This window comes from Caretta caretta, chromosome 16 (assembly GCF_965140235.1).
Source record: "Caretta caretta isolate rCarCar2 chromosome 16, rCarCar1.hap1, whole genome shotgun sequence".
Lineage (NCBI taxonomy): Eukaryota > Metazoa > Chordata > Testudines > Cheloniidae > Caretta > Caretta caretta.
In genome coordinates, this window is record NC_134221.1 from 1933229 (window position 1) to 1960752 (window position 27524).

The 27524-nt window shown below is 44.3% G+C and overlaps 1 protein-coding gene across 15 annotated transcripts in view; it reads left to right on the forward strand.

Annotated features, from left to right (window-relative positions):
• The window catches only part of EXD3 (exonuclease 3'-5' domain containing 3), a 564575-nt gene that overhangs the window by 235876 nt on the left and 301175 nt on the right, over positions 1-27524 (forward strand). For 13 of the 15 annotated variants that reach the window (XM_075120432.1, XM_075120430.1, XM_048822833.2 and 10 more), the window contains 7 exons: positions 144-345; positions 957-1066; positions 2525-2726; positions 3736-3902; positions 6912-7082; positions 11379-11432; positions 15482-15613. In XM_075120432.1, the coding sequence (XP_074976533.1) occupies positions 144-345; positions 957-1066; positions 2525-2726; positions 3736-3902; positions 6912-7082; positions 11379-11432; positions 15482-15613 (1038 nt within the window). Of the gene's footprint in view, positions 1-143; positions 346-956; positions 1067-2524; positions 2727-3735; positions 3903-6911; positions 7083-11378; positions 11433-15481; positions 15614-25833; positions 25879-27524 lie in introns of those variants that run through there. The other 2 variants (XM_075120438.1, XM_075120433.1) reach the window with 2 other exon arrangements.

Consider the following 27524-nt stretch of genomic DNA (forward strand, 5'->3'; position numbering starts at 1 on the left):
CAAAACAGTAATTATTCTGCAGTAAAGTCACTCTTAGTCCAGAGTAGAGTGTCCAGCCAGGGAGCTATTCCACAATTGCTGTTTCAGTCTATGTCCCATGTAGAGAAGCCCTGAGTAAAGAAAGCCTTTTGTATGTGCTGCAGCCCGGCCAGGTTGTTGGCATCGACATGGAGTGGAGGCCGTCATTTGGAGTGGTGGGAAAGCCACGCGTCTCGGTGATGCAGATTGCTATCGAGGAGCAGGTGTTCCTCCTGGATTTGTTGCAGCTCCTCAAGCCAGATGAGATGGAGGAGCTTTCTCACTTTGTCCAGACCCTCTTCTCAGATCCAACCATCATTAAACTAGGTAACTTAAGCTTTCCCCTATGCTCTGCTTTCCACTGCAGGAACTGTCAGCCTTTCTCACTACTTCACATACATAGGAACAACAGGAACTTCATCTTCCCTGCCCTCTATACATGGGGCCTTCCCCAGTAGGGTGTAATGTAGTCCAGTTAGAACAGGCTCTTAGAAGATTCTTCTCTTATTGCTTTGGGAGCCTTCTATATTAGATGGCCGCCATGGCAGGCAGCAGGGTGAACAGCTTCCACCACTGCCTGCCCCACACCAGAAACTACAAGTCTGTGGGTTAACCCGTCTGGTATCAGAACAAATATCTGTCTGGGTTAGCCTGCTCCATACCAGAACCCGCAACTCCCTGGGTTAGTCCACCCAGTACCAGAACCCAGAGCTTTCCAAGTGAGCCCTCATGGAACCAGAACCCCATAGCTCTCTGGGTTAGCTCATCTGCTACTAGAACCCATAGCTCTCTGGGTTAACCCACCCCATACCAGAACTGATATCTTTCTGGGTTAGCACACCTGGAACCAGAACCCAGAGCTTTCAGGTTAGCCTGCCATGCACCAGTACCCAGAACCCATTTTTCTATCTGTGTGATTTGAGGCTTTGTCTCTGCAGGTTATGGGATGTCCGGAGACCTGCACAGCCTAGCTGCTACGTGCTCTGCTTTTAAAGAAATGAATAAGCAGGTGCAAGGCATAGTGGACCTGCTTGCAGTAGATAAACAAGTAAGAATGGGAATCTGAAGATTTGGAAAATGCCTTCTCTTGATTGTACCGGAAGATAACTGTCATTATTTCACAGCATTGTCTTTCTGCATCCTATATTGGCAGGGAGATGACTAGATGACCTAATAGGTCTTTTCCATCTCTAGTTCCTGGGGTGATGTAATTCTTTAGAGAGAGACACAAGCATTCAGTTTTGATTAGCTAAAAAGACATGGCTGGGTATTTTAATAGCTCTCCACTTTGCCTTTATGAAAGGAACTAAAATGGAGCCAGAGGTCCATTCACCAAGGGGGGCTTTTTGAACACAACCATCACACTCATACTTGCTATGAGCAAATTCTTGCAGAATTTATAAAACTTATAAAAGTTTATTATAAAAGTTTCATTATTCTAACATTTGGTAGTGTCCATAGAGTAGTTATGGATTTAATAGACAGCTCCTTATTAAGAGCATGGAGCTGTAGAGTCAGTGCAGTACAGGATTTGCACTCATCTGCTACTGAAATGCAGCTGGCTTTAGGTTAGAACTCAGTAGCTGTGCAGCAGCATGCAGTAATTTTAGTAAGAAAATGAAAAATTGCATCTGTTTGAAACCGCAGGGGGAATTTAAGGAGGTAGGTTGGGATTTAGCCAAACTCCTGGGGTTGTCGTCATAACTCAGGAAGTGCTGGGGAAACTCTAGTGTCCACAGGTAGTCACAGCCTTAGTTCTATCCAGATTGAGTGAGGGACATTTCAGAATTGTCATTGTTTGCTCTAGTCCTGGGGCACCTTTTCTGTTTAACACATCAGCTCAGAAAAAACAAAATGGGGAGGAAGATGCTGGGGTTCTGTGGTTATTATTTCTTTATTATTTGTATTGTGTTAGTGCCCAGTGGTCTCAGTTGGCTCAGGGACTCTCTCCTCTGGATGCTCTGTAAACGCGTGAGAAGAGACACTCCCTGACCCAACTTCTTAACATCTTAGGAAAATGCTCCAGGAGAAATTTGGTCACCCTTTTTAGCATACTCAGAGGAAGAGGGCTCCACAGTCAGCAAGCCAGAATCTTTAGCCAGGTTCTTTGAATATGAACTTGGTCCTGACTAAGTAATAGGTAATATACAATCGTAACTTTGCTTTAATAAAAAGTATGAAATAAAAAAATTCAAAAAAGCGCTCCCGGTATGATGCAGTCAAACTAGGCTGTTGTTTCCCTTCCAGGCTTTGAAACCAAGTTCACTTCCAACGAGTGTGTTTGTCAAGCAAATATCCAATATCTGTTCGAGTATCCAGTTTGCCATGCCAGCCCTTGTCTGAGATAGCAGGGCTGTGTGTACCTTTACTGAAGTGAAAGGTGATTACATTAGGATTGCTTCCTGACCACATGCCTTGATTGTTCTTTCCACCCCACTGCAACATGTGATATTTTCAGGATCTGTTTTGAAATCTGTTTATTTTGCATCTTTCTCTCCCCCTTCAGTTACAGAAATGCTGGAGGAAGAGCAGCCTTCAAGTTGATGTACTGTCACAGGAGAAGAGCTGTGGAGACAGAGGGTTCAGGCAGCCAGAAAGAGGGCTCAGTCTGCTGGTGCAGCATGTCCTGGGGAAACCTCTTAATAAAACTGAGCAGCTCTCCAACTGGGAGAAACGGCCGCTGCGGGAGGAACAAATCCTCTATGCAGGTCTGGTTAGCATGTAACTGTAGAGCAAGGTGCTATGGACAGCTCTGTCATGGGCCCGCATTTCATTAGATGTGTAGATGTGGAAAAAATGTTAACTAGCAGAGGGGAAAATGGCTTTGCAGATTAGTTCCTGTTCAAAGAAGCCAGCACATGTTTTGTTTGTCCTTGTATGGACCTAGTTTTAATGGCTGGAGCGTAAGCTGTCCAATGAATCATTGTTTCTCTGATAAAAGAATTTCTTTACCAGTCAAATTACTCTGATGAAATATAATCTCAAAGGAAACTCCTCTGAATAGTTGAAAAGGAAAAAAAGTCCACTTCCTTCTGCTTCATTTCACTGCACACAGCTTTTCTGGGAAACCACTATTATGTCCTGTATATCTCAAGGATGCACTGAATTCAAAATGGGCATGGATGGCGTTTGGAGCTATACTATAGGGGCCTTGGTCCAGGCAGGTCAATGTGAACTGTAGGTATAAATCCAGAGATGAGTCACAGTGAGACAGCGGAAATCCACGGAGTGGTAAAACAGTACCAGCCCAGTGTTAAATTCAGTCCTTCTGTAAGCAGGGGCAACTCCCACTCAGGTCAGTGTTTGAGATTTGCATAGCTGACTAGGAGATTTTGTCACACAATTTCCATTGAAATGAATGGGGGCTGCGTGGCTAAATCCTCAAGTTAGAATTGAACGTCTCAAGCAGTGAGGGTTGCAGCTTCTTTGTGTCAAGGCTGAGTGTGCCTCCGTCTCTTTGAATTCTGTGAGGGGAAAGATACCACATTTGTGCTAGTTCTGGACTGATGAAATGGGATTATGGGTCAAAGCCTGTTTGATTATTATATTTACTGAATCTATACAAGACTGTAAGATACAGTGCTAGATACCTGCAGCTACCAAGGGCGATTGGATGTAGTTGCATTTGTATAGGTGAAGTCCCTCTTGTTTTCATCACAAAAGCCTCTCTTTCTATTTTGGTCAAAGCCAAACTGATGGGCATATTCTGTTTTGTAGCTTCTGATGCGTACTGCTTGCTGGAGGTGTATAAGAAACTGTGTGAAGATCCGTTAGGCTTTGGCCTGTGTTCAGATCTCACTGAGAGCCTGGTGGCTAAACCTACCACAAAACACAGGGCAAAGAAGCAGCTGAATCAACAAGAAATGCCATCACCTTCCAAGCAGGTTTGTAAACATCTTCAAAGAACTATACACTGCTCCCAATCTCTTCAAAGTATACAGTGGCTTCACCTCTCAAGCAGGCTATTAGCCATGCCTGTCAAGCCTGTCTGCAGGCCTTTCTCTAGTCCGGGGGTAGCAAAAATCCTTCTCACTTTCCTATTTCACTGGAGAAATGATCACTGGCGCTAGTGGGTTAAACACAAGGTTCCCTGCATAGGGGTCAGTGCATTTATTTCCTCTGCTGGAAAACGTTATTTAGAAATACAAACAATATAGCAGGTTTCAGAGTAACAGCCGTGTTAGTCTGTATCCGCAAAAAGAAAAGGAGTACTTGTGGCACCTTAGAGACTAACCAATTTATTTGAACATAAACTTTCGTGAGCCACAGCTCACTTCATCGGTTGCATACTGTGGAAAGTGTAGAAGATCTTTTATACACACAAAGCTTGAAAAAATACCTCCCCCCACCCCACTCTCCTGCTGGCAATAGCTTATCTAAAGTGATCACTCTCCTTACAATGTGTATGATAATCAAGGTGGGCCATTTCCAGCACAAATCCAGGTTTTCTCACACACACACACCCCCCACACACACAAACCCACTCTCCTGCTGGTAATAGCTTATCGAAAGTGATAATCAAGGTGGGTCATTTCCAGCACAAATCCAGGGTTTAACAAGAACATCTGAGGAGGAGGGGAGCGGGGGCGGGGTTAGGAAAAAACAAGGGGAAATAGGCTACCTTGCATAATGACTTAGCCACTCCCAGTCTCTATTCAAGCCTAAGTTAATTGTATCCAATTTGCAAATGAATTCCAATTCAACAGTTTCTCGCTGGAGTCTGGATTTGAAGTTTTTTTGTTGAAGAATTGCAACTTTCATGTCTGTAATCGCGTGACCAGAGAGATTGAAGTGTTCTCCGACTGGTTTATGAATGTTATAATTCTTGACAACTGATTTGTGTCCATTTATTCTTGTACGTAGAGACTGTCCAGTTTGACCAATGTACATGGCAGATGGGCCTAATAACATCAGCCACACTATCAGAGGCTCGTTCACCTGCACATCCACCAATGTGACATATGCCATCATGTGCCAGCAATGCCCCTCTGCCATGTACATTGGTCAAACTGGACAGTCTCTCCGTAAAAGAATAAATGGACACAAATCAGTTGTCAAGAATTATAACATTCATAAACCAGTCGGAGAACACTTCAATCTCTCTGGTCACGCGATTACAGACATGAAAGTTGCAATTCTTCAACAAAAAAACTTCAAATCCAGACTCCAACGAGAAACTGTTGAATTGGAATTCATTTGCAAATTGGATACAATTAACTTAGGCTTGAATAGAGACTGGGAGTGGCTAAGTCATTATGCAAGGTAACCTATTTCCCCTTGTTTTCTCCTAACCCCCCCCCCCTCAGATGTTCTTGTTAAACCCTGGATTTGTGCTGGAAATGGCCCACCTTGATTATCATACACATTGTAAGGAGAGTGGTCACTTTCGATAAGCTATTACCAGCAGGAGAGTGGGTTTGTGTGTGGGGGGGGTGAGAAAACCTGGATTTGTGCTGGAAATGGCCCACCTTGATTATCATACACATTGTAAGGAAAGTGATCATTTTAGATAAGCTATTTCCAGCAGGAGGGTGGGGTGGGGGGAGGTATTTTTTCAAGCTTTGTGTGTATAAAAGATCTTCTACACTTTCCACTGAATGCATCCGATGAAGTGAGCTGTGGCTCACGAAAGCTTATGCTCAAATAAATTGGTTAGTCTCTAAGGTGCCACAAGTACTCCTTTTCTTTTTGCGAATATAGCAAGTTGCCATTGATGTTAGCATCTTTCTATTTGCATACAAGGTTTTTCAGCAAAATTTACTATCCTAAACTAATGGGAATATTGTAAATTAAACATATCTGGGCTATTGCTGCAAAGGTTGCTACAATAAGTTTTACAGGCTTGGACTTCCTTGTGAACTCAGGATCCATCATTGTCACCTGTACAATCCAATTAATTAGTCAAGTGACTATTGTTGATGTTTATTATAGTAGTGTCCAGGGACGCACTGAGATCCGGGCTCTATTGTGCTGGGCATTGCACAAGTACGAAGTGGAAGAAGCTCTGCCCCAGAGAGCTTCAAGTCTCTTTGAGAAAAGGCAGCAACATAGATTTAACAGTGTAAATATCTTCATACTGTGTCACCGTTGAAAAGTGAGCATATACTCACAGAGACCACCCACTGGTATCTGAGATAAGAAAATAAGAATGGCCATACTGGGTCAGACCAGTATCCTGTCTTCTGATGGTGGCCAATGCCAGACGCTTTAAAGGGAATAAACAGAACAGGTAATCACCAAGTGATCCATTCCCTGTTGCCCATTCCCAGCTTCTGGCAAGCAGAGGCCTGGGAGACTTCAGAGCATGGTTTTGCAACCGTGTCCATCCTGGCTAATAGGCATGGATGGACCTATCCCCCCATGAACTTATCTAGGTCTTTTTTCAACCCTATTATGGTCTTGGCCTTCACAGCATCCTCTGGCAAAGAGTTCCACAGGTTGACTGTGCACTGTGTGAAGAAATACTGCCTTTTGTTCATTTTAAACTTGCTGCCTATTTCATTTGGTGACCCCCTACTTCTTCTGCAGTCGCGATACTGCGTATAACGGCCCCTGCAGCCGTGATACTGTGTATGATAACGGCCCCTGCAGCCGCAATACTGCGTATAATAATGTCCCCTGCAGCTGCTCCCTGTTCTAAGCTCTGTCACCACCTACAGACTGTAAACAGGTCTTTCAAGCAACCTGGCCTATTAATTTGAAGATACTAGAAGCAAAGCTGAGCATTGGAGGCTGGTTTGGGGTTGCAGCCCCAAGTACCCTGATTAGGTTCCCTGCTACATTAATACAGCCTCCCAAAGATGGGATGGTGTCTCAGGGGACTCTCCAGGCAGCAGACATTTGAACTAAAATAAACAAACTTCAGTCAACCCTGAATGTCTGTTTTTCTGTAGCAAGCCAAAGTGATTGGCATGGCGGCCTTGCGTCCCCCTCCTTCTGTCTCCCCGAAGGAGTTCAGCGTGGTCTGTGATAACATGCTGCAGGGACTTGGGCGCCACCTTCGCTGCCTCGGAGTGGACGTCCGCATGCTAGAGAATGACGACAACCATAGAAAAGCTGCTGAGGTCAGTCTTGGTTGGGTTGCTTTAGTTGTCACCATGTAGGGAAAGCACAGTGTTTAAACAAATGTGATTTCAGTTGGTATTAATATTCCTCCTTGCCCAAAGAGCCTGGGAGCGTTGCCTGCTACACACTTATCCTGTTCGTGTGCTAACACCCCATTGTCTGTCTCAGTACTGTCACAAGTGGCCTCGCAGACCTGGCCGTTATCATTTTGGCTATGCTTTCCACTTCCTGGGGAGAGAGGGTGGGACCAAACCCTGTTTGCATGAAGAGAAGGAGTACTTGGGGCACCTTAGAGCTCTGTGATCTCGTTTGTGATCTGTGAGCTTGTTCATAGCTGCACTCTTCTGTCATGGACAGCAGTGCTGGGAGCTGCCAAGCAATTAAAAGAACAAAAGTGCATGAGGTGTGACCAGTAGTTTACGAGTATTTATAATGGTGCAGTGCCATCGCGGCTAGGGCAAAAGACTGGGGCCCAGAAGGCATTTGGTCGATAATGGGATAGAACCACAGGAAGGGAAATAATTTGTCTGGCTTGTTTCTTAGACACCCCGGAGGGAACGTAATCAAAGCAGGACTGTGCTGCATGTGAGTGAAGATTTCCAGGATAAAATATCAGGAAACTTCCTAGCTTGCTAGCATGGGGTACACTTACACCCAGCCTGGCTAAACAACTCCAGGATGTCTAGAAATGAGTCAGATTTGAACATTCAAGAAGGAAGTACCTGTAAAATGTGCTGAGGTGGCTAGCACTGAATCTGGACTCCCATAGCCACTATGTCTGACCCCCTATGGCTAGGAGGAAAGAGACACACACTTTTTCATTTCACACATATTTCTGCTATGACAGAAATGGAGATATCCAGCCCACACAATTTGTTGCTATCAAATATGCTGTGATGACCAGGCCTAGTGTACAGGAAGTTTCTTCTTCAGATGTCTGCTTGGCTGGAATCCTGAGCGGTCCTTAACTTCTGGAGAAATAATTAATATCTCATCCCTGACTTACATGAGTCATTAAAACACACTAGCTATCCCGCATCTACCCCTCCCCCCCATCCGTCTCTTCTTCTTCTGATGCCTTATCATACTCCGGACAGGATGTTTCAGATTGTACTCTCTATGGTGACCAGGCAAACATCCTTTCGCTATCAAAAGCCCTTGGAGAGTTACTGCATTGCAGAAGCTTTGGATAATCGGAGATAAAAATGGATATCTCTGCCCTCTTTATATCTGAGAATCATGATTTAAATAAAAATCAAATGCTGAACATTGCGCACACAGAAAGTCAGCAACCAGCTCTCCCAGAAACAGGAGAGAGATTTGAAGAGTGATCACCAGGGCTTGGTGTGTTTGAAAGATGCTATCATAATAACCCACCAGTGTCACCTGGGCCCACAACATGCACATGCAAAGTCAGGGTTTGTTTTTCCATTACAGTTATTTCAATTGTATCATTAATCACACGTACATACACACACGTACATCTTTCTTGTTCTCACATTGCAAAGATCCCTCTAGCAACTCATTTGCCAAGCAAGGCCCCTTGAATCGCCTTGCATTTGCTTCCTATTGTTTTTCCAGCACCAGTTGCTAAAGCAACTGTGAATATTACTAAGTGGATGGTCTCAGCTTTTGGATTTTATCTGAGATGTTGCTTAAAAGCAAGATGCAAGCCTGCATCTCTGGGTTTGCACTGTACCCTCTTGGAATAATGCTTATGGTAGTGGTAGAGCAATATCCCTCCTGTGGTTTGGGAAATACTGCTCCCTAAATTCACACCAAACCCAATGTCTGTGTGATCTTGGTACAAATGAGTTGGGTGGTTTTGGTCTGGTTCATAAGCCAGTGTTATGAAACTACTGTCGGGATTTGGAGCCGTTGCTCATTTTCAGGAATGTGTGCTTAGGAGAAATCTAGGACTCAAATAGCAGGGATATAGCAGGTCAGGGGTATAGCAAACGCACAGCAGGTCAGGACTAAAGCGTATTTATAGTTGTTTAAGGCTCATGAGTGTTGCTGGCTAGCATGAGATACATTTGCAGGGCCTGGCATAGCAACTGGGTGCAGGTGTGGATTGAGATGCACAGACAGCACTGTACAATGAAGCTTACACAACACCTACCGCACCTAGGTTGTGCTTTCATATTGAAGAACGCTATTCTTATTCCATAGCTAATGCCATTGAAAGTAGCTCCACAGCAGAACAGGATAGTCCCTTTGGCATGTGGTGCCTTTTCAAGTAATAAATACTAGTAGCTAGCTCTTATACAGAGTTCTTCCTCCAGAGAGCTCAAAGCGCCTTACAAAGACAGGTCTGTGTCATCATCCCTGCTCTCCTGAGCGTGAAGCTGAGGCCCAGAGAGGTGAAGTGACTTAGTCAAAGTCACCCCTCTGTTTCCTGGGAGAGCTGGGAACAGGCCATATCCCCTGACTCCTGGTCCAGAGTGCTGTGCACTGGCCCACTCCAGCTTGCTGCTAGAGCCTGGAGTTTGGTGTCTGTCCTTTTACTTGATTCCTGGCCAGTTAGTACCAGAGTTCCATTTGTTTATTTCTCTCTATGAAGAGGAGAGAACATGCTCTTCTCCTTGAATTATGTTTCCCATTGGTTTCCGTCTAAGGTAGGCTCCTCTGCCCTTTGTGCACTTCAGCCAGGCATTGCTACAAAAGCCGACAAACATTTCAGGAAAAAATATTGCTTTTCTTATTTTTATTTATGTGACTTGCCTTGCCTTTCCAGTGCCATTTAGACAAGGGGCTTTTATCAAGCTTGAACTAATTAACCGCAGCAGCAGGAAGTCTGAATGGAGTGTTCCCGCTGTGAAATCCTCAGAGTTATTTTGAAGTACACATAGGTCTGAAGGAATTTAAGAGATCTCTTTTCCCTTGTTGGCAAATCCCTGTAATTTAATTGAGCGATAAAGGTCCAGCAGGACAGGCACTAATGTGCCATAAGCTGTAGCAGTGATTCACCATCAGCCAGTCACATTCTGGATTTCCTGGTGCTGTTTTGTAATGCTCACTAAAGAGTGAGAGTTGGAGTTGACCTGGTGATTTCACTCCCATGGCCCCAGTTCCTCTGGAGACGTGTGCCTTACTAAGAGAGTAAGCTTGTTGTTTGCGTCAGAGCACCATCCAGCATGTTAGGGGGTGGCCTTGAGTGCTCTCTCAGCCTAGTGGTGGTAGCTAGTAACTGTACAAAGGTAAGAATAAAAAGGGCCCTCTGGCAAGACAGGTTCGGAACAAAGCTCTGTGTAGTCCACCCTTATCATGTTCCATGTGATGGGCAAGCTCCTCAAGATATAATAATGATAATAGTACCTAGCTGAATCATGGATGAATCAACTGCAAAGGGAGATTATGACTTCAGGGATTTCTCTCTTCTAATGTGTTTCTCTAGACTGGATGGGCCCAAGAAGAACATGCCATGGTTTGTAGCTGAGAGAGAGTTGAAGTGGTTTTAAAAAACACACAATTTAATTTCTAAAGCTTTGCCTTTCCTGTTTACACTTAGTGACAGCCCAGCTCATTCTGGGGTGAAAGTAGAGAGACTGCACTGCGTTGATCTCTCGGCATTTCCTTTTGCCAGCATAAGGACTAGTGTTGATAGGAGCCAGAGGGAGCTTCCCAGACTCCTAACCAGAGGAGAGGCCCCAATGTCTTGAGGTCGGATACATAGAGAGAGAGTAAGGTCTCTAACAGAACACAGGGCAAGGCATAGAGATGAGAAGTAACCCCATTCCTAGTTCAGAATGCAGCCTCTGTTAGGAGTGAAACGTAAATCCATATACAGTAGCTAAGGGGAGGGGAAATCTACCCCAGTAGCCTGTAGTCCATTTACAGGTGGAGATACTGCTCTGTCACACAGAGATCAGGCACATTTTCATCTTTGTGAAGCATCTTGGTTCTAGAGTCACTCGCCTGTTTCATTACCAAAGCATTCCAAATGAATCTCACCAAATCATGAACATCAAGAGTATGGCTTGGGAACCCCTCAATCATTCGGAACAAACTCTGTACTGGAATGATGGTCTTGTGGTTAAGGATTGGTCTGGAAGTTATGAGATAAGCTCTGCCACAGACTTCCTGTGTGAGCTTGGACAAGTCTTTGTGCCTTTGTTCCCCATAGCTCTGCCCTATCTCACAAGGGTGTGAGGCTCATTTCATTCATGTTGGAGGCTTTATGGCATGGAATCTGTGTCACCAAATGTGTTCGTTTTTTAATATGATCTGATTGGGAGGTATTTTTCATTGGTATTTTTTACCCGTGTTAATTATGGCTTTTCCATCATTCACAGATTGCGAGGCAGGAAGGAAGGGTCATTTTAACTTCTGGACTCCCATATCAGACAGTAAGTGCTAAGTGTTTCTGGCATTTCTCTTGTGTAGTGTCATTTCATGGACTGGGATGCATAAAGTGGAGGAGAGGAAAAGGCAAATGTGAAAGCAACATCTGGACTGACTTTTCATCTGTTTTCTGTACTGAACGCCATTGACATATAAAGGATTTTGTAAGGCTTGTTCTAGCTCTGAATGTCAGAGGGATGGGAATAAGTTTCTTTTACACTTTATATTCAGCCAGAGGTGAGAGACATTACACTGCATCTCAAAATGTAAAATAAAGCAAACACATCCCAGAACAAAGTGGCTCTGTGCGGCTTATCCATCATGATTCAATGCAATTCACTTCCCATCCATTTCACCAAGGAGTAAAAAGAGATTCCTGTTTCTTGGCTGTATCAGTACTGACAACACTATCTGCTGTTCTAATGCTTTGGAGCTTTTCTTTAGGCTTGGAGGAGATAGGCTGGAAATGCCAAACACAGGCCCAGTTGGAAGCTTGAATTGCTTTATGTGTGTGAAAAAAAATAAAACAGCCCCTGCACTCAGCCCCATAGCAAATGCCCATATCCCTCAATGAAACAGAATGCAATTACCCTCCCAAATACCATTAATGCATGTTTAACTATAGCATTCAGTAGTTGAAATGATACAGTACCCATTGTAGAAGATCATGTGCCCTGTTCAATAGGTTCAATAAGGATAAGTGCAGGGTCCTGCACTTAGGACGGAAGAACCCAATGCACAGCTACAGACTAGGGACCGAATGTCTAGGCAGCAGTTCTGCGGAAAAGGACCTAGGGGTGACAGTGGACGAGAAGCTGGATATGAGTCAGCAGTGTGCCCTTGTTGCCAAGAAGGCCAATGGCATTTTGGGATGTATAAGTAGGGGCATAGCGAGCAGATCGAGGGACGTGATCGTTCCCCTCTATTCGACATTGGTGAGGCCTCATCTGGAGTACTGTGTCCAGTTTTGGGCCCCACACTTCAAGAAGGATGTGGATAAATTGGAGAGAGTCCAGCGAAGGGCAACAAAAATGATTAGGGGTCTGGAACATATGAGTTATGAGGAGAGGCTGAGGGAGCTGGGATTGTTTAGCCTGCAGAAGAGAAGAATGAGGGGGGATTTGATAGCTGTTTTCAACTACCTGAAAGGGGGTTCCAAAGAGGATGGCTCTAGACTGTTCTCAATGGTAGCAGATGACAGAACGAGGAGTAATGGTCTCAAGTTACAGTGGGGGAGGTTTAGATTGGATATTAGGAAAAACTTTTTCACTAAGAGGGTAGTGAAACACTGGAATGCGTTACCTAGGGAGGTGGTAGAATCTCCTTCCTTAGAGGTTTTTAAGGTCAGGCTTGACAAAGCCCTGGCTGGGATGATTTAACTGGGAATTGGTCCTGCTTTGAGCAGGGGGTTGGACTAGATGACCTTCTGGGGTCCCTTCCAACCCTTATATTCTATGATTCTATGATTCTGTCTTGTGACCCACAAATTCATTTAGAGCAGTAAAACCGCTGGGGATTGTGAGGACGACAGATTCCAGACTGCAGATACAAAAAGTCCTACCTGTCTTCACTTTCTGTTTGTACCTGGAGCTGGAGTAATCATAGAATCTACCTTGCGGGTTTACTAGTTAATACAGTTTGTTGCTGGGTGCATGAAAGAACCCTTTAAATACTGAGGCCACATCTACACTAATGAGCTTACAGCTGAACTGATGCAGCTGCACTGTTGTAAGATCTCTCACGGAGCCGCTCTATGCTGACGGGAGAGCGGTCTCCCATTGTCATAATAAAACCACCTCCGGGAGTGCTGGTGGCTGTGATGGCGAGAGAAGCTCTCCCACCAACATAGCGCTATGCATACCACCACTTACGCCGGCAAAATTTATGTCGTAGGGGGCTGTTTTTTTTAACACCCTTGAGCGACATAAATTTTGCTGGCATAAGTGATTGTATAGACGTGGCCCTTGTCTGGTTATTTAGGGCTCAGTGCTGCAGTCATAACAGAAGTGGAGCTTCCATTGACTCTACTTTTAACACTTCTCCTAGCTCCATAGATACTTCACGATCAGACCCATTGGTAGGAGGCAGAGGGAGGGAACTGCACTAGGAAAATAACTACTTTAGGATGTAGAGTATTGTATGGGGAATTGACTGCTGCCATTTGATTCATAGCACTTGTACGTCCCTTGTGTATGTTACAAAATGACAGCAGGGTTATACACTAGTAAACACTAGGCTTGTTTACTAAAGTTAATTGATTGCCAATTATCTCAAAGTAGTTAACACATTTACAAAGGCTAGTCTGGATGTTCCCTAAATGTGTTTTCCAGGATACAAACATCTGTGCTAAACCTGTCTGTGGAACACACGTGTGGGGAGTGGCCACAGTTACTACCCAAGCTAAATGGCAACCAGCTAACTCGAGGTAAAAAGGTGCAGTGCAGATAAACTTAGGAAGGTGAAGTGGTGTCTGTGACGGGTTGGATCACAGAAACCCCCTTGGGGCTGCCACCTGATGTGCCAAGACAAATTCTGCCCCTGCTTTCCTTGCCAGCTTGGGACTCCAGCACCCTGTCTCGCTGAGCCAGACACGCCAGTCTGCTCCAGCACAGACCCAGGGTCTGAGCCACGTGCTCCAAAGCTGCAGACTTAACTGAAAGCAACTTAAGAAGTGTTCCTGTCTTTTAACACTCAGATGCTCAACTCCCAGTGGGGTCCAAACCCCAAATAAATCTGTTTTACCCTTTATAAAGCTTATACAGAGTAAACTCATAAATTGTTCACCCTCTATAACACTGATAGAGAGATATGCACAGCTGTTTGCCCCCCATTATTTGCCCCTAATACATACTCTGAGTTAATTAATAAGTAAAAAGTGATTTTATTAAATACAGAAAGTAGGATTTAAGTGGTTCCAAGTAGTAACAGGCAGAACAAAGTGAATTACCAAGCAAAATAAAATAAAACACGCAAGTCTAAGTCTAGTACAGTAATAAAACTGATTACAGATAAAATCTTACCCTCAGAGATGTTTCAATAAGTTTCTTTCACAGACTGGATGCCTTCCTAGTCTGGGAACAATCCTTTCCCATGGTACAGCCCTTGTTCCAGCTCAGGTGGTAGCTAGGGGATTTCTCATGATGGCCGCCCCCTTTGTTCTGTTCCACCCACTTACATATCTTTTACGTAAGGCGGGAATCCTTTGTCCCTCTGGGTTCCCACCCCTCTTCTCAATGGAAAAGCACCAGGTTAAAGATGGATTCCTGTTCAGGTGACATGATCACAAGTCACTGTAAGACTTCATTACCCACTTGCCAGCCCACAGGTACACAGGAAGACTTACCAGTAAAACAGAGCCATCTACAGGTAATTGTCCTGGTTAATGGGAGCCATTAAGATTCCAGATCACCATTAATGGCCCACACTTTGCATAACTACAGTAGGACGTCAGAGTTATATTTCATATTTCTAGTTTCAGATACAAGAGTGATACATTTATTCAAATAGGATGACCATGCTCAGTAGATTATAAGCTTTGTAATGATACCTTACAAGAGACCTTTTGCATGAAGCATATTCTAGTTACATTATATTCACACTCATTAGCATATTTTTATAAAATCATATAGAATGCAATGTCACAGTGCCAAGCTATTGTCAAGTGCTAGCTTCTCATTTCTTAGCTTGTTTTTTCTCATACTGGCGTACAATCTTCCAGCTGGCCTCAGTATGAGAGCAATGGTTAAATAAAATCCCCCATTTCCATCCTAGAGAGCACCCCTACAGTTGTGTATCTAAATTAAAGGGGAATTCAAACTGGCTGTCATGTGGTATATTCTGAACATTATATTGCTCCAGCAAGCTCCAAGCTCTTTACAAAGGTGGCTAAGTGTTAAATTACCTTCTGTGTTTGCTAGATCTGAATTTAGTGAGGTAACACAATAGCATCAAACTTTGTTATTAAAACCAAAGCTACCATATGGAAATGAGCCCAGATCCCAGCAGTGTGAGTGCATTGATTGACATCTCTTTGGTGTGTGATTTTCTTTTGAAGCTGCAGTCCCAGGTAGGAGAAGGAAGGTGTTTCTCTGTGGACTGTTCGGAAAAAGCAAAGGAGCAGGCCTTCCAGGTTCTGAAGCACTTCAATGTTCAAGTATCCCTTGCAGATGTCTTCAGCCGTTGTCAGGTAGGACTCTTCCTTTCTGAATTAGCATCACTGCTTGAGCTGTGCACAGCTGACACCATTGTAGTACTTAGTTTTCACATCCTTTGGTCTTGCTTTGAGGTTCCAGGTTTCCCACCTGGACTTGGGAAAGGTTTCACAAAGGAGTGTGTCTTTTGGAATGTGCTAATATCCTTTAGAAATGTTGGTGAATAAGTTAGAATAGCACAGATGCACATGAAGAGTGTTAGCATCTGGTTTCAGATCTTCTTTTAACCTTAATGTTCATGGATATAGTCTTCTTTGTTCCTCCTTTCTCTACCTAGCATGTGCTGTTTTAATTATAAGGCATGGTTAATATGGCTCTGTCATTTTGATAACTGTTGATTACACTGATGGGGAAGGGTCTGTAGGTTTTGGAGGCTAGGTTTTTTTGTCTCAGGGTCTGTTAGGTTGGTTGCTTTGTTGCCAGCTGATAGATCTAGGTTGTGTTTGGCATTGGATACTCTTGGACTGTTTGGGTTTTTTAAAAAATAATTTTTGATTGTGTTAGGCCTCAATCTTCTCCATACTCTGATCTCCTCCAGTTTCACTGTTTCAGTCATTACATTAACATGCTGAAATCGATTCCTTTGAAAACTGTAATGTGACTTGTAACATCTTGTGACTTGTAACATCTCTTATCTTATCAGGGTTTTAAAGAGAGGAAGGGAAGAAATATACAAAACTAACTAGAAAGGGAGCATTCCTTTATGGGTAAATGAGCCAAGTCTACAGTGGGCCAAGAAATGAGCCAAGAAACAGTATCTTCTGTTTCATTCGCTCTGGTAAATAGCTACCAGGGTTTCCCAGCACTGTGGAGCTTGCAAATTTTGCACCAAAGGCAATGAATATTGGGAAAGCACATCAGAGTGTGCTTTCCTAGAATTCCACTTATATCTGATTTCAAAAGTTGTTGAAACAGTGTCTGTAAGTCACTCAGAAAGCGGGTGGTCCAGATGTTCAGTAGCACCCATAAGATGGGAATATCACAGTGCTGATCAGATGGTGTGGACATAGTCTGGGTCAGATACTGCATCAGGACAAAATGATATATTCAGATATCCGATAATGTTCTTTTTTCAAAGTAGCAGCCGTGTTAGTCTGTATCTGCAAAAAGAAAAGGAGGACTTGTGGCACCTTAGAGACTAACCAATTTATTTGAGCATAAGCTTTCGTGAGCTACAGCTCACTGCATTGGATGCATAGAGTAAAAATTACAGTAAGCAGTATATATACTGCAGCCCATGAAAAGATGGGAGTTGCCTTACCAATTGGGGGGGTCAGTGCTAACGAGGCCAATTCAATTAAGGTGGAAGTGGCCTATTCTCAACAGTTGGTTATTTTTGTAGTGCTAACAAGGCCAAAGCAATCAAGGTGGATGTTGCCCATTTCCAACAGTTGACAAGAAGGTGTGAGTCTCAGCAGAGGGAAAATTACTTTTTGTAGTGATCCCTCCACTCCTAGTCTTTATTCGAGCCTAATTTAATGGTGTCCAGTTTGCAAATTAATTCCTGTTCTGCATTTTCTCGTTGAAGTCTGTTTTTGAAGTTTTTTTGTTGAAGGATTGCCGCTTTTAAGTCTGTTGTTGAGTGTCCAGGGAGATTGAAGTGTTCTCCTACTGGTTTTTGGATGTTACAATTCTTGATGTCTGATTTGTGTCCATTTATTCTTTTGCGTAGAGACTGTCTGGTTTGGCCAGTGTACATGGCAGAGGGGCATTGCTTGCACATTATGGCATATATCACATTGGTAAATGTGCAAGTGAGTGAGCCTCTGATGGTATGGCTGATGTGGTTAGGTTCTATGATGGTGTCCCTTGAATAGATAAGCAGACAGAGTTGGCACCGGGGTTTGTTGCAAGGATTGGTTCCTGGGTTAGTGTTTTTATTGTGTGATGTGTAGTTGCTGGTGAGTATTTGCTTCAGGTTGGGGGGCTGTCTGTAAGCAAGGACTAGCCTGTCTCTCAAGATCTGTGAGAGTGATGGGTCGTCCTTCAGGATAGGTTGTAGATCCTTGATGATGCGTCGGAGAGGTTTTAGTTGGGGGCTGAAGGTGATGGCTAGTGGCATTCTGTTGTTTTCTTTGTTGGGCCTGTCCTGTAGTAGGTAACTTCTGAGTACCCTTCTGGCTCTGTCAATCTGTTTCTTCACTTCAGGAGGTGGGGATTGTAGTTGTAAGAATGCTTGATAGAGATCTTGTAGGTGTTTGTCTCTGTCTGAGGGGTTGGAGCAAATGTGGTTGTATCGTAGAGCTTGGCTATAGACAATGAGTCGTGTGATGTGCTCTGGGTGAAAGCTGAAGGCATATAGGTAAGTATAGCAGTCAGTAGGTTTCTGGTATTGGGTGGTGTTTATGTGACCATCGCTTATTTGCACTGCAGTGTCCAGGAGGTGAATCTCTTTTGTGGACTAATCCAGGCTGAGGTTGATGCTTGGGTGGAAATTGTTGAAATCCTGGTGGAATTCCTCAAGGGCCTCCTTCCCATGGGTCCAGATGATGAAGATGTCATCAGTGTAGCTCAAGTAATGTAGGGGGGCTAGGGGACAAGAGCTGAGGAAGCGTTGTGGGTGAGGACAAAGTCACAAAGTTCAGCCACCAGGTTTGCCGTGACATTATTGGGGATACTGTTCTTGATGGCTTGTAGACCATCTTTGTGTGGAATGTTGGTCAGAGGGCTTCTACGTCCATCGTGGCCAGGATGGTGTTTTCAGGAAGATCACCGATGGATTGTAGTTTCCTCAGGAAGTCAATGATGTCTCAAAGATAGCTGGTAGCGTAGGGCCTGAGGAGGCAGTCTACATAGCCAGACAATCCTGCTGTCAGGGTGCCAATGCCTGAGATGATGGGGCGTCCAGGATTTCCAGGTTTATGGATCTTCGGTAGCAGATAGAATACCCTAGGTCAGGGTTCCAGGGGTGTGTCTGTGCGGATTTGTTCTTGTGCTTTTTCAGGGATTTTCTTGAGCAAAATTGTTGGGCAATCAACAGGTTATCTCAAGTGCTTATATACCAATGCACAAAGCCTTGGAAACAAGCAGGGAGAACTGGAGGTCCTGGTGATGTCAAGAAACTATGACGTGATTGGAATAACAGAGACTTGGTGGGATAACTCACATGACTGGAGTACTGTCATGGATGGTTATAAACTGTTCAGGAAGGACAGGCAGGGCAGAAAAGGTGGGGGAGTAGCACTGTATGTAAGGGAGCAGTATGACTGCTCAGAGCTCCGGTACGAAACTGTAGAAAAACCTGAGTGTCTCTGGATTAAGTTTAGAAGTGTGTGCAACAAGAGTGATGGGAGTCTGCTATAGACCAGGGGGATGGGGTAGATGAGGCTTTCTTCCGGCAGCTCACGGAAGCTACTAGATCGCATGCCCTGATTCTCATGGGTGACTTTAATTTTCCTGATATCTGCTGGGAGAGCAATACAGCGGTGCATAGACAATCCAGGAAGTTTTTGGAAAGCGTAGGGGACAATTTCCTGGCGCAAGTGCTAGAGGAGCCAACTAGGGGGGGCGCTTTCCTTGACCTGCTGTTCACAAACCGGGTAGAATTAGTGGGGGAAGCAAAAGTGGATGGGAATCTGGGAGGCAGTGACCATGAGTTGGTTGAGTTCAGGATCCTGACGCAGGGAAGAAAGGTAAGCAGCAGGATATGGACCCTGGACTTCAGGAAAGCAGACTTCGACTCCCTCAGGGAATGGATGGCCAGGATCCCCTGGGGGACTAACATGAGGGGGAAAGGAGTCCAGGAGAGCTGGCTGTATTTCAAGGAATCCCTGTTGAGGTTACAGGGACAAACCATCCCGATGAGTCGAAAGAATAGTAAATATGGCAGGCGACCAGCTTGGCTTAATGGTGAAATCCTAGCGGATCTTAAACATAAAAAAGAAGCTTACAAGAAGTGGAAGGTTGGACATATGACTAGGGAAGAATATAAAAATATTGCTCGGGCATGTAGGAATGATATCAGGAGGGCCAAATCGCACCTGGAGCTGCAGCTAGCAAGAGATGTCAAGAGTAACAAGAAGGGTTTCTTCAGGTATGTTGGCAACAAGAAGAAAGCCAAGGAAAGTGTGGGCCTCTTACTGAATGAGGGAGGCAACCTAGTGACAGAGGATGTGGAAAAAGCTAATGTACTCAATGCTTTGTTTGCCTCTGTCTTCACTAACAAGGTCAGCTCCCAGACTGCTGTGCTGGGCATCACAAAATGGGGAAGAGATGGACAGCCCTCTGTGGAGATAGAGGTGGTTAGGGACTATTTAGAAAAGCTGGACGTGCACAAGTCCATGGGGCCGGACGAGTTGCATTCGAGAGTGCTGAAGGAATTGGCGGCTGTGATTGCAGAGCCATTGGCCATTATCTTTGAAAACTCTTGGCGAACGGGGAAAGTCCCGGATGACTGGAAAAAGGCTAATGTAGTGCCAGTCTTTAAAAAAGGGAAGAAGGAGGATCCGGGGAACTACAGGCCAGTCAGCCTCACCTCAGTCCCTGGAAAAATCATGGAGCAGGTCCTCAAAGAATCAATCCTGAAGCACTTGCATGAGAGGAAAGTGATCAGGAACAGCCAGCATGGATTCACCAAGGGAAGGTCATGCCTGACTAATCTAATTGCCTTTTATGATGAGATTACTGGTTCTGTGGATGAAGGGAAAGCAGTGGATGTATTGTTTCTTGACTTTAGCAAAGCTTTTGACACGGTCTCCCACAGTATTCTTGTCAGCAAGTTAAGGAAGTATGGGCTGGATGAATGCACTATAAGGTGGGTAGAAAGCTGGCTAGATTGTCGGGCTCAACGGGTAGTGATCAATGGCTACATGTCTAGTTGGCAGCCGGTGTCAAGTGGAGTGCCCCAGGGGTCGGTCCTGGGGCCGGTTTTGTTCAATATCTTCATAAATGATCTGGAGGATGGTGTAGATTGCACTCTCAGCAAATTTGCGGATGATACTAAACTGGGAGGAGTGGTAGATACGCTGGAGGGCAGGGATAGGATACAGAGGGCCCTAGACAAATTGGAGGATTGGGCCAAAAGAAATCTGATGAGCTTCAACAAGGATAACTGCAGGGTCCTGCACTTAGGACGGAAGAACCCAACGCACCGCTACAGACTAGAGACCGAATGGCTAGGCAGCAGTTCTGCGGAAAAGGACCTAGGGGTGACAGTGGACGAGAAGCTGGATATGAGTCAGCAGTGTGCCCTTGTTGCCAAGAAGGCCAATGGCATTTTGGGCTGTATAAGTAGGGGCATAGCGAGCAGATCGAGGGACGTGATCGTCCCCCTCTATTCGACATTGGTGAGGCCTCATCTGGAGTACTGTGTCCAGTTTTGGGCCCCCACTACAAGAAGGATGTGGATAAATTGGAAAGAGTCCAGCGAAGGGCAACAAAAATGATTAGGGGTCTAGAACACATGAGTTATGAGGAGAGGCTGAGGGAACTGGGATTGTTTAGTCTGCGGAAGAGAAGAATGAGGGTGGATTTGATAGCTGCTTTCAACTACCTGAGAGGTGGTTCCAGAGAGGATGGTTCTAGACTATTCTCTGTGGTTGAAGAGGACAGGACAAGGAGTAATGGTCTCAAGTTGCAGTGGGGGAGGTTTAGGTTGGATATTAGGAAAAACTTTTTCACTAGGAGGGTGGTGAAACACTGGAATGCGTTGCCTAGAGAGGTGGTGGAATCTCCTTCCTTAGAAGTTTTTAAGGTCAGGCTTGACAAAGCCCTGGCTGGGATGATTTAATTGGGGATGGGTCCTGCTTTTGAGCAGGGGGTTGGACTAGATGACCTCCTGCGGTCCCTTCCAACCCTGATATTCTATGATTCTATGATTCTACCTTTCCCAGAGCTGTAGAAGAGCACTGCGTGGCTCGAAAGCTTGTGTTTCACTGTAGAAGTTGGTCCAATAAATGATCTTACCTCACCCACCTTGTCTCTCTAATATCCTGGGCCCACGTGACTACAGCTATACCCCAGTTTATGATACAGGTGTTAGAACTGCTTAACATCGCAGTTCTGTAATCTGTGCTGCTCTTCAATCATCGTTATTTATGCTGTATAAAGCAATGCCTAGCAAAATCCAGTTACGTACCCTCCTCCTTCCAGAAAAAATCTGTACCTGTGTATTATGATGGTAAAAGAGCTGTAGTTATTCACACATGCTAGGGGACAGGCCCTGTTTTTGTGTCAAATTGGTTTGTATTTTTGAAAAGATATTTAGAGCGAAGCACACAGGTAAATATATATATAAAATAGAGAGATAGGACTAAAGGTTGTAGTATAGTGATGTGCAGGTAAGGACTCAAGTATGCGGTACAGTATTCTCATATAAGCGGCTGCCTAAATATTGTTGCAGTGTCTTGTTATACATTGATATGTCTACAAGTAGTTGCTATAGTTGTGTAATTTTAGCTCAAAATCTTCTCTGTTTGTTGTATGTTACAAGTAGCTATTGGCTAAAGTCCTACTGCTTCTCAACCCGCTTTTGGGGCTGTCTAATCCACCCTGTTGATCTCGTCTATATCTTATATTAAATTTAACCACATTGTAAGGATGTGGCATTTCAGTGCTGACTTGCATCCAGAACCAAGAAGATTCAGATGTCTCCGAGGTTGCACTAACAACTTGTTTTGTGTACAGTATCTTTCCTCTCACAGGGAACCCAAACCCCTTACAACTCTTTGCTATAGGAATCACTTCCTCACTAGCTATTGCCTCATTCCAGTGGGAGTATTGGGTGCCCAGGACCTCTGGAAATCAGGCTACCAGTGCAGATCATGCTGTACAACCGTGTTGGTGGGGCATTTTTAACCAAAAAAAAAAAAAAGGGGAGGGGCCAGGCAAAACCATACTGTTCCTTGGGATCTTCAATATGAACACAGAGTATGCAAAACTTAGTTTTTAAGATCTTGTCTAAAAGGCCCCACTGCACTTCCGACAAGAAACTTAATGGCGTTAATTGTGTTTACTCAGGATGAATGAAGGACAGACTAGACCTTAAACCACCGTAAGCCATGCCCCCCATCCCCTCCACAGTATGTACTCTGACTTTGGGCTTGTCTACACTACCCAAAGGGGTCGATCTAAGATACGTAACTTCAGCTACGTGAATAGCATAGCTGAAGTCGATGTGTTTAGATATACTTACCGCGGTGTCTTCACTGCGGTAAGTTGACAGCTGACGCTCTCCCGACGCCTCCGCTTGCGCTCCTCGTTCTGGTGGAGTACCGGAGTCAAGGGGAGAGCACTCAGCAGTCAATTTATCGCGTCTCCACTAGACGCGATAAATCGACCCCCACTGGATCGATCGCTGCCCGCCGATCCAGCAGGTAGTGTAGACAAGCCCTTTGTCTTGACTGGCTTAAGGACCATGGCCTTTGAATATGAGCTCACTCTGGTGCTCCCTTGGCATGAGAGCTGTCACTTCTGCAAAGGCAATCAGGAGCTTTCAACTCTCTTCATATCACAGAAGTCCCATTGGCAATCTGACAAAAGCTAGTGCAGAGATTTCAAGGGAACAAATGGGAAAGCCCAAGCACTGTATAATATTTATTCAGCAGGGTCAGCTGGGCAATGTGGATGTTTGACCTGCATCACCATCATTCCTTGTCTTCATGGAGCTGAGCTTAATGGTCTCTCAACTACAGGCCCTTGGCTGAAGAAAGTTCTATTCCACTGCCAGAGAGCTGGAGGTTCATTATCAGCTGTGATAGTCAATCATAGATAAGCATTTTCTGTGTGTTGCAGGAAGCAATGTGAACAGTGGCACTTTAGAGACTAACACATTTATTTGAGCATAAGCTTTCGTGGGCTACAGCCCACTTCATCAGATGCATAGAATGTAATATATAGTAAGAAGATATATATACATACAGAGAACATGAAAAGGTGGAAGTTGCCATACCAATTCTTAGCGGCTAAGTAAATAAAGTGAGCTATTATCAGCAGGAGAAAAAAAATTATTTTGTAGTGATAATCAAGATGGCCCATTTCAGACAGTTGACAAGAAGATGTGAGGATGCTTAACATAGGGAAATAGGTTCAATTTGTGTAATGACCCAGCCACTCCCAGTCTCTGTTCAAGCCCAAGTTAATGGTATCTAGTTTGCAAATTAATTCCAGTTCAGCAGTTTCTCGTTGGAGTCTGTTTTCAAAGCTTTTCTGTTGGAAAATTGCCACCTTTAAGTCTGTTACTGAGTGACCAGAGAGGTTGGAGTGTTCTCCTACTGGTTTTTGAATGTTATGATTCCTGATGTCAGATCTGACATGTTCTCTGTATGTATATATATCTTTTTACTATATGTTCCATTCTATGCATCTGATGAAGTGGGCTGTAGCCCATGAAAGCTTATGCTCAAATAAATTTGTTAGTCTCCAAGATGCCACAAGTCCTCCTGTTCTTTTTGCGGATACAGACTAACACGGCTGCTACTCTGAAACCTGTCAGGAAGCAATGTGTCATCCTGCCTGATTCCCTGTCTCACAGAGCAGAGTTTAGAAGACAGATTTTAGATCATACAATCCATATACTGGTGCCTTTGCTCATCTTGAAGGACCTAGAGAAGTTCTTAGGGACTGCCCTGGGATTTTTTAAGGTCAGTTACCAAACCAGGTTGGTTGGAAGACTTTATGAAGCTTAGGTTGTAAAATTATGCCTCAGCAGACCATTGTGTGTGTGTGTGTGTCTGTCTGTCTACACAGGTACATATAGCTGAAATCCAGGACATTCTAAATTAATTTTAAAGTTTGAGACCCCATATCAATACCCATTTTTGCCTTTCACCAACATCATCTTGTTGTACAGCATCCCGAGCACTTTGATCGGTTAGATTATTATCTGTTAGACATGGAATGATCTCTGAAGGGAAGCAGAGAAACTCCACTGCTTGGACATTTAAAAGTAGATTGATCACAACACTAAAGATACTGTAGGGAACAAACCTGTACTGGCAGAGACTGATGACTTACTAGATCTTTCTTCTCTGCCTCCTGTGGTTTTATGAAATCTCTCTCAATAAAATCTCACATGAACTCTAGTGAAGCAGCTGCAGATAGTTTCATTTACATTTCTGACTATACAGTGATAAGTTTGTTTATTTAATGATCTTTTGCAATAGGACTGAGGTACACAGGACTATCATTTCCTTTTACTGGCTAAACAGATTTTTGCCATAGAAAACCCATTGTGATAGTGGAGCTAAATTCAGGAGAGGGGAGCAGGAAACTTTCCACTGGGAGTAATACTGCTCTGTGCGATATCTTACAGGCAGTGTCGCAGTGTCAGTGGTGGTGAACTGAGGAGATATGCAGTGGAAGGAGTCAGCTTCAGAGCCCTGGTAACCTTTGTACTGCAAATGCTTGTCACTGTGATTCAAAGAGCAGACAGATAGATAAAAGCTTGCTCTTGCTATATAAGAGCACAGTCTGTAAGGGTTTATAACTTGGCTGTAAAATCTTTCTGGCCTGAAGCCTACAGACACATTCTCAGCCAGGAGGGCCTGTCCATCTCCAGATGTGCTGGGTTTGTTCTCCTTGGATACAAAGTTCAAGCTTCAAACTGGAATGGCAAAGTGCGTGTGAGCTGGTGTTTGAATGTCTGGTGTGAAATGTCACTCTTCCATTGAAGGTGGAAAGAATTCTCCTGCTACCTGCTTGGAGGGCAGTATTGTCCAGTGGATAAATAACTACATGGGACTCAGGAGACCTGGATTCTGTTCCTGGTTCTACCACTGAGCTACTGGGTCACTTTGGGCAAGTCACTTCCCCTGTTTGGGCCTCTGTTTCCTTTCCCACCCTTTGTCTGTTGCATCTATTCAGCTTGGAAGCGGTTCAGGGCCAGGACTGTTTCCCGCAATATGATTGTACAGCACCTAACAAATAGGGACCTGATCTCAGTTGGGGCTTGTAGGCACTACTGTATCACAAACCAAATATTACCCCCTTCCAAAATCAAACGTGCAGAAAAGAAAATCACATCTCTGACCCCCACTGCAGTTTCTTCATCTGAACCTCCCCCTGTTTATTGTGTAACTATCTATAAGTTCTACTAGCTTGTTTCTTTCTCTTCATTGAATGCGCTGATCCCCAATAAGCAAATCTTTACTGGTGTCCTGTTTAACTTATGACCTCGGCCTAAGTCCTGCAGGATGTGAGTTAGCTGCTATATTTTATTGTCTGGAGATCTGATATCTAATGTTCTTTGCCCTTTCAGTTTCAAAGCGACTTGCTCCAGCCTTTTTGAAACCACTGGGGGTGAGAGGAAACCACCAAGTTAGAAGCTGAAATGGTACAGCAGTTTCAGCAAATGTTTCCATCTTTGTGCGGTTAAGGTAACAAACCTCATGGCTATGAAGCTCATCATGTGCAAGCTCTGATTTACGCAGAGTGAACATGGCACGGAGCAATCCATTTGTCTGGGACAAATATAAAGGCCTTATGATTAGATGAAAAACACTATGCTTGGGGCACTTTGCAGGAAGCTTTGAGGCCAGTCTGGGAACCCTGAAAATATTAGTCGATAAGTAATAATATAGATCCCTCAAGCTGTAGTTTAGCTTGAAAATGTGCATGTCTCTCGTTAGCTTCTGTCACGGCAATCTGATCAGCAGGCTTTTTTGTTCCTTTTATGTGGGTTGTGCTGTTGGTCCAGATGAGGATGAGAACATCCAACAATCTCCTTTCTCACAAACTTGTAAGCTGAGTAGTTATCTCCCCATTTGATCGTGTTTTGGAAGCGGGACCAGAGCAATTTTGTTTTGTGGTCCCTTTTCTGAGCTTGGGAAGGCCTGACAGAAATTTTATGAAAGGGCAATAATCATAGGTTTTTAATATAGCTCTTGTGCTTTCTGTTACGCTCTGCACAAAACCTAGAAGATTAAAAGGAGCCTAATTGTATAAGGCCTTTCTTCTTCTCCAGAGACAGAGGGATTCTCCCACTGGGGCTGTGCCATCTTTTTGAAATAACATTTGTCACTCAGTTACCTTTTTATCTAAAGCATGACCCACAAGATCAGCAAAGAGTGTAAAAAAACTGAAATTCACAGAAGTGACAACATTTCAGCTTCTCCATTGAGCCAGTGTCCAGACTTGTGTGCTCTGTAATCTCTCTGGGAAGGGATGTGTCTTGCTGTGTGTATGTAAAGCAACTAGTGCTGTACATAAAGAAATAACAAGGACCATATGCACTGTTTTTTACCAGCTTGAGAGCTTTGCGAAATGTAATATTGCTTTGAAACCCTCTGTGGTTTAATAAAAGGCTCATCCATCGGATGCAATTTGTCAGCACCTGCAGGTGAAGAAGACCTGTGATTAACAGCACTCATGATTTGCCCAGATGGGAGTTCTCATGGTGATCGTGGGAGGTCCCGGACGACTGGAAAAAGGCTAACATAGTGCCCATCTTTAAAAAAGGGAAGAAGGAGGATCCGGGGAACTACAGGGCAGTCAGCCTCACCTCAGTCCGTGGAAAAATCAAGGAGCAGGTCCTCAAGGAAGCAATTCTGAAGCACTTAGAGGAGAGGAAAGTGATTAGGAAGAGTCAGCATGGATTCACCAAGGGCAAGTCATGCCTGACTAATCTGATCGCCTTCTATTACGAGATAACTGGCTCTGTGGATGAGCGGAAAGCAGTGAACGTATTATTCCTTGACTTTAGCAAAGCTTTTGACACGGTCTCCCACAGTATTCTTGCCAGCAAGTAAAAGAAGTATGTGCTGGACGATAAGGTGGACAGAAAGCTGGCTAGATCGTTGTGCTCAACAGGTAGTGATCAATGGTCTAGTTGGCATGTCTAGTTGGCAGCCCGTATCAAGCGGAGTGCCCCAAGGGCCTGGTACCGTTTTTGTTCAATATTTTCATTAATGATCTGGAGGATGGTGTGGATTGCACCCTCAGCAAGTTCGC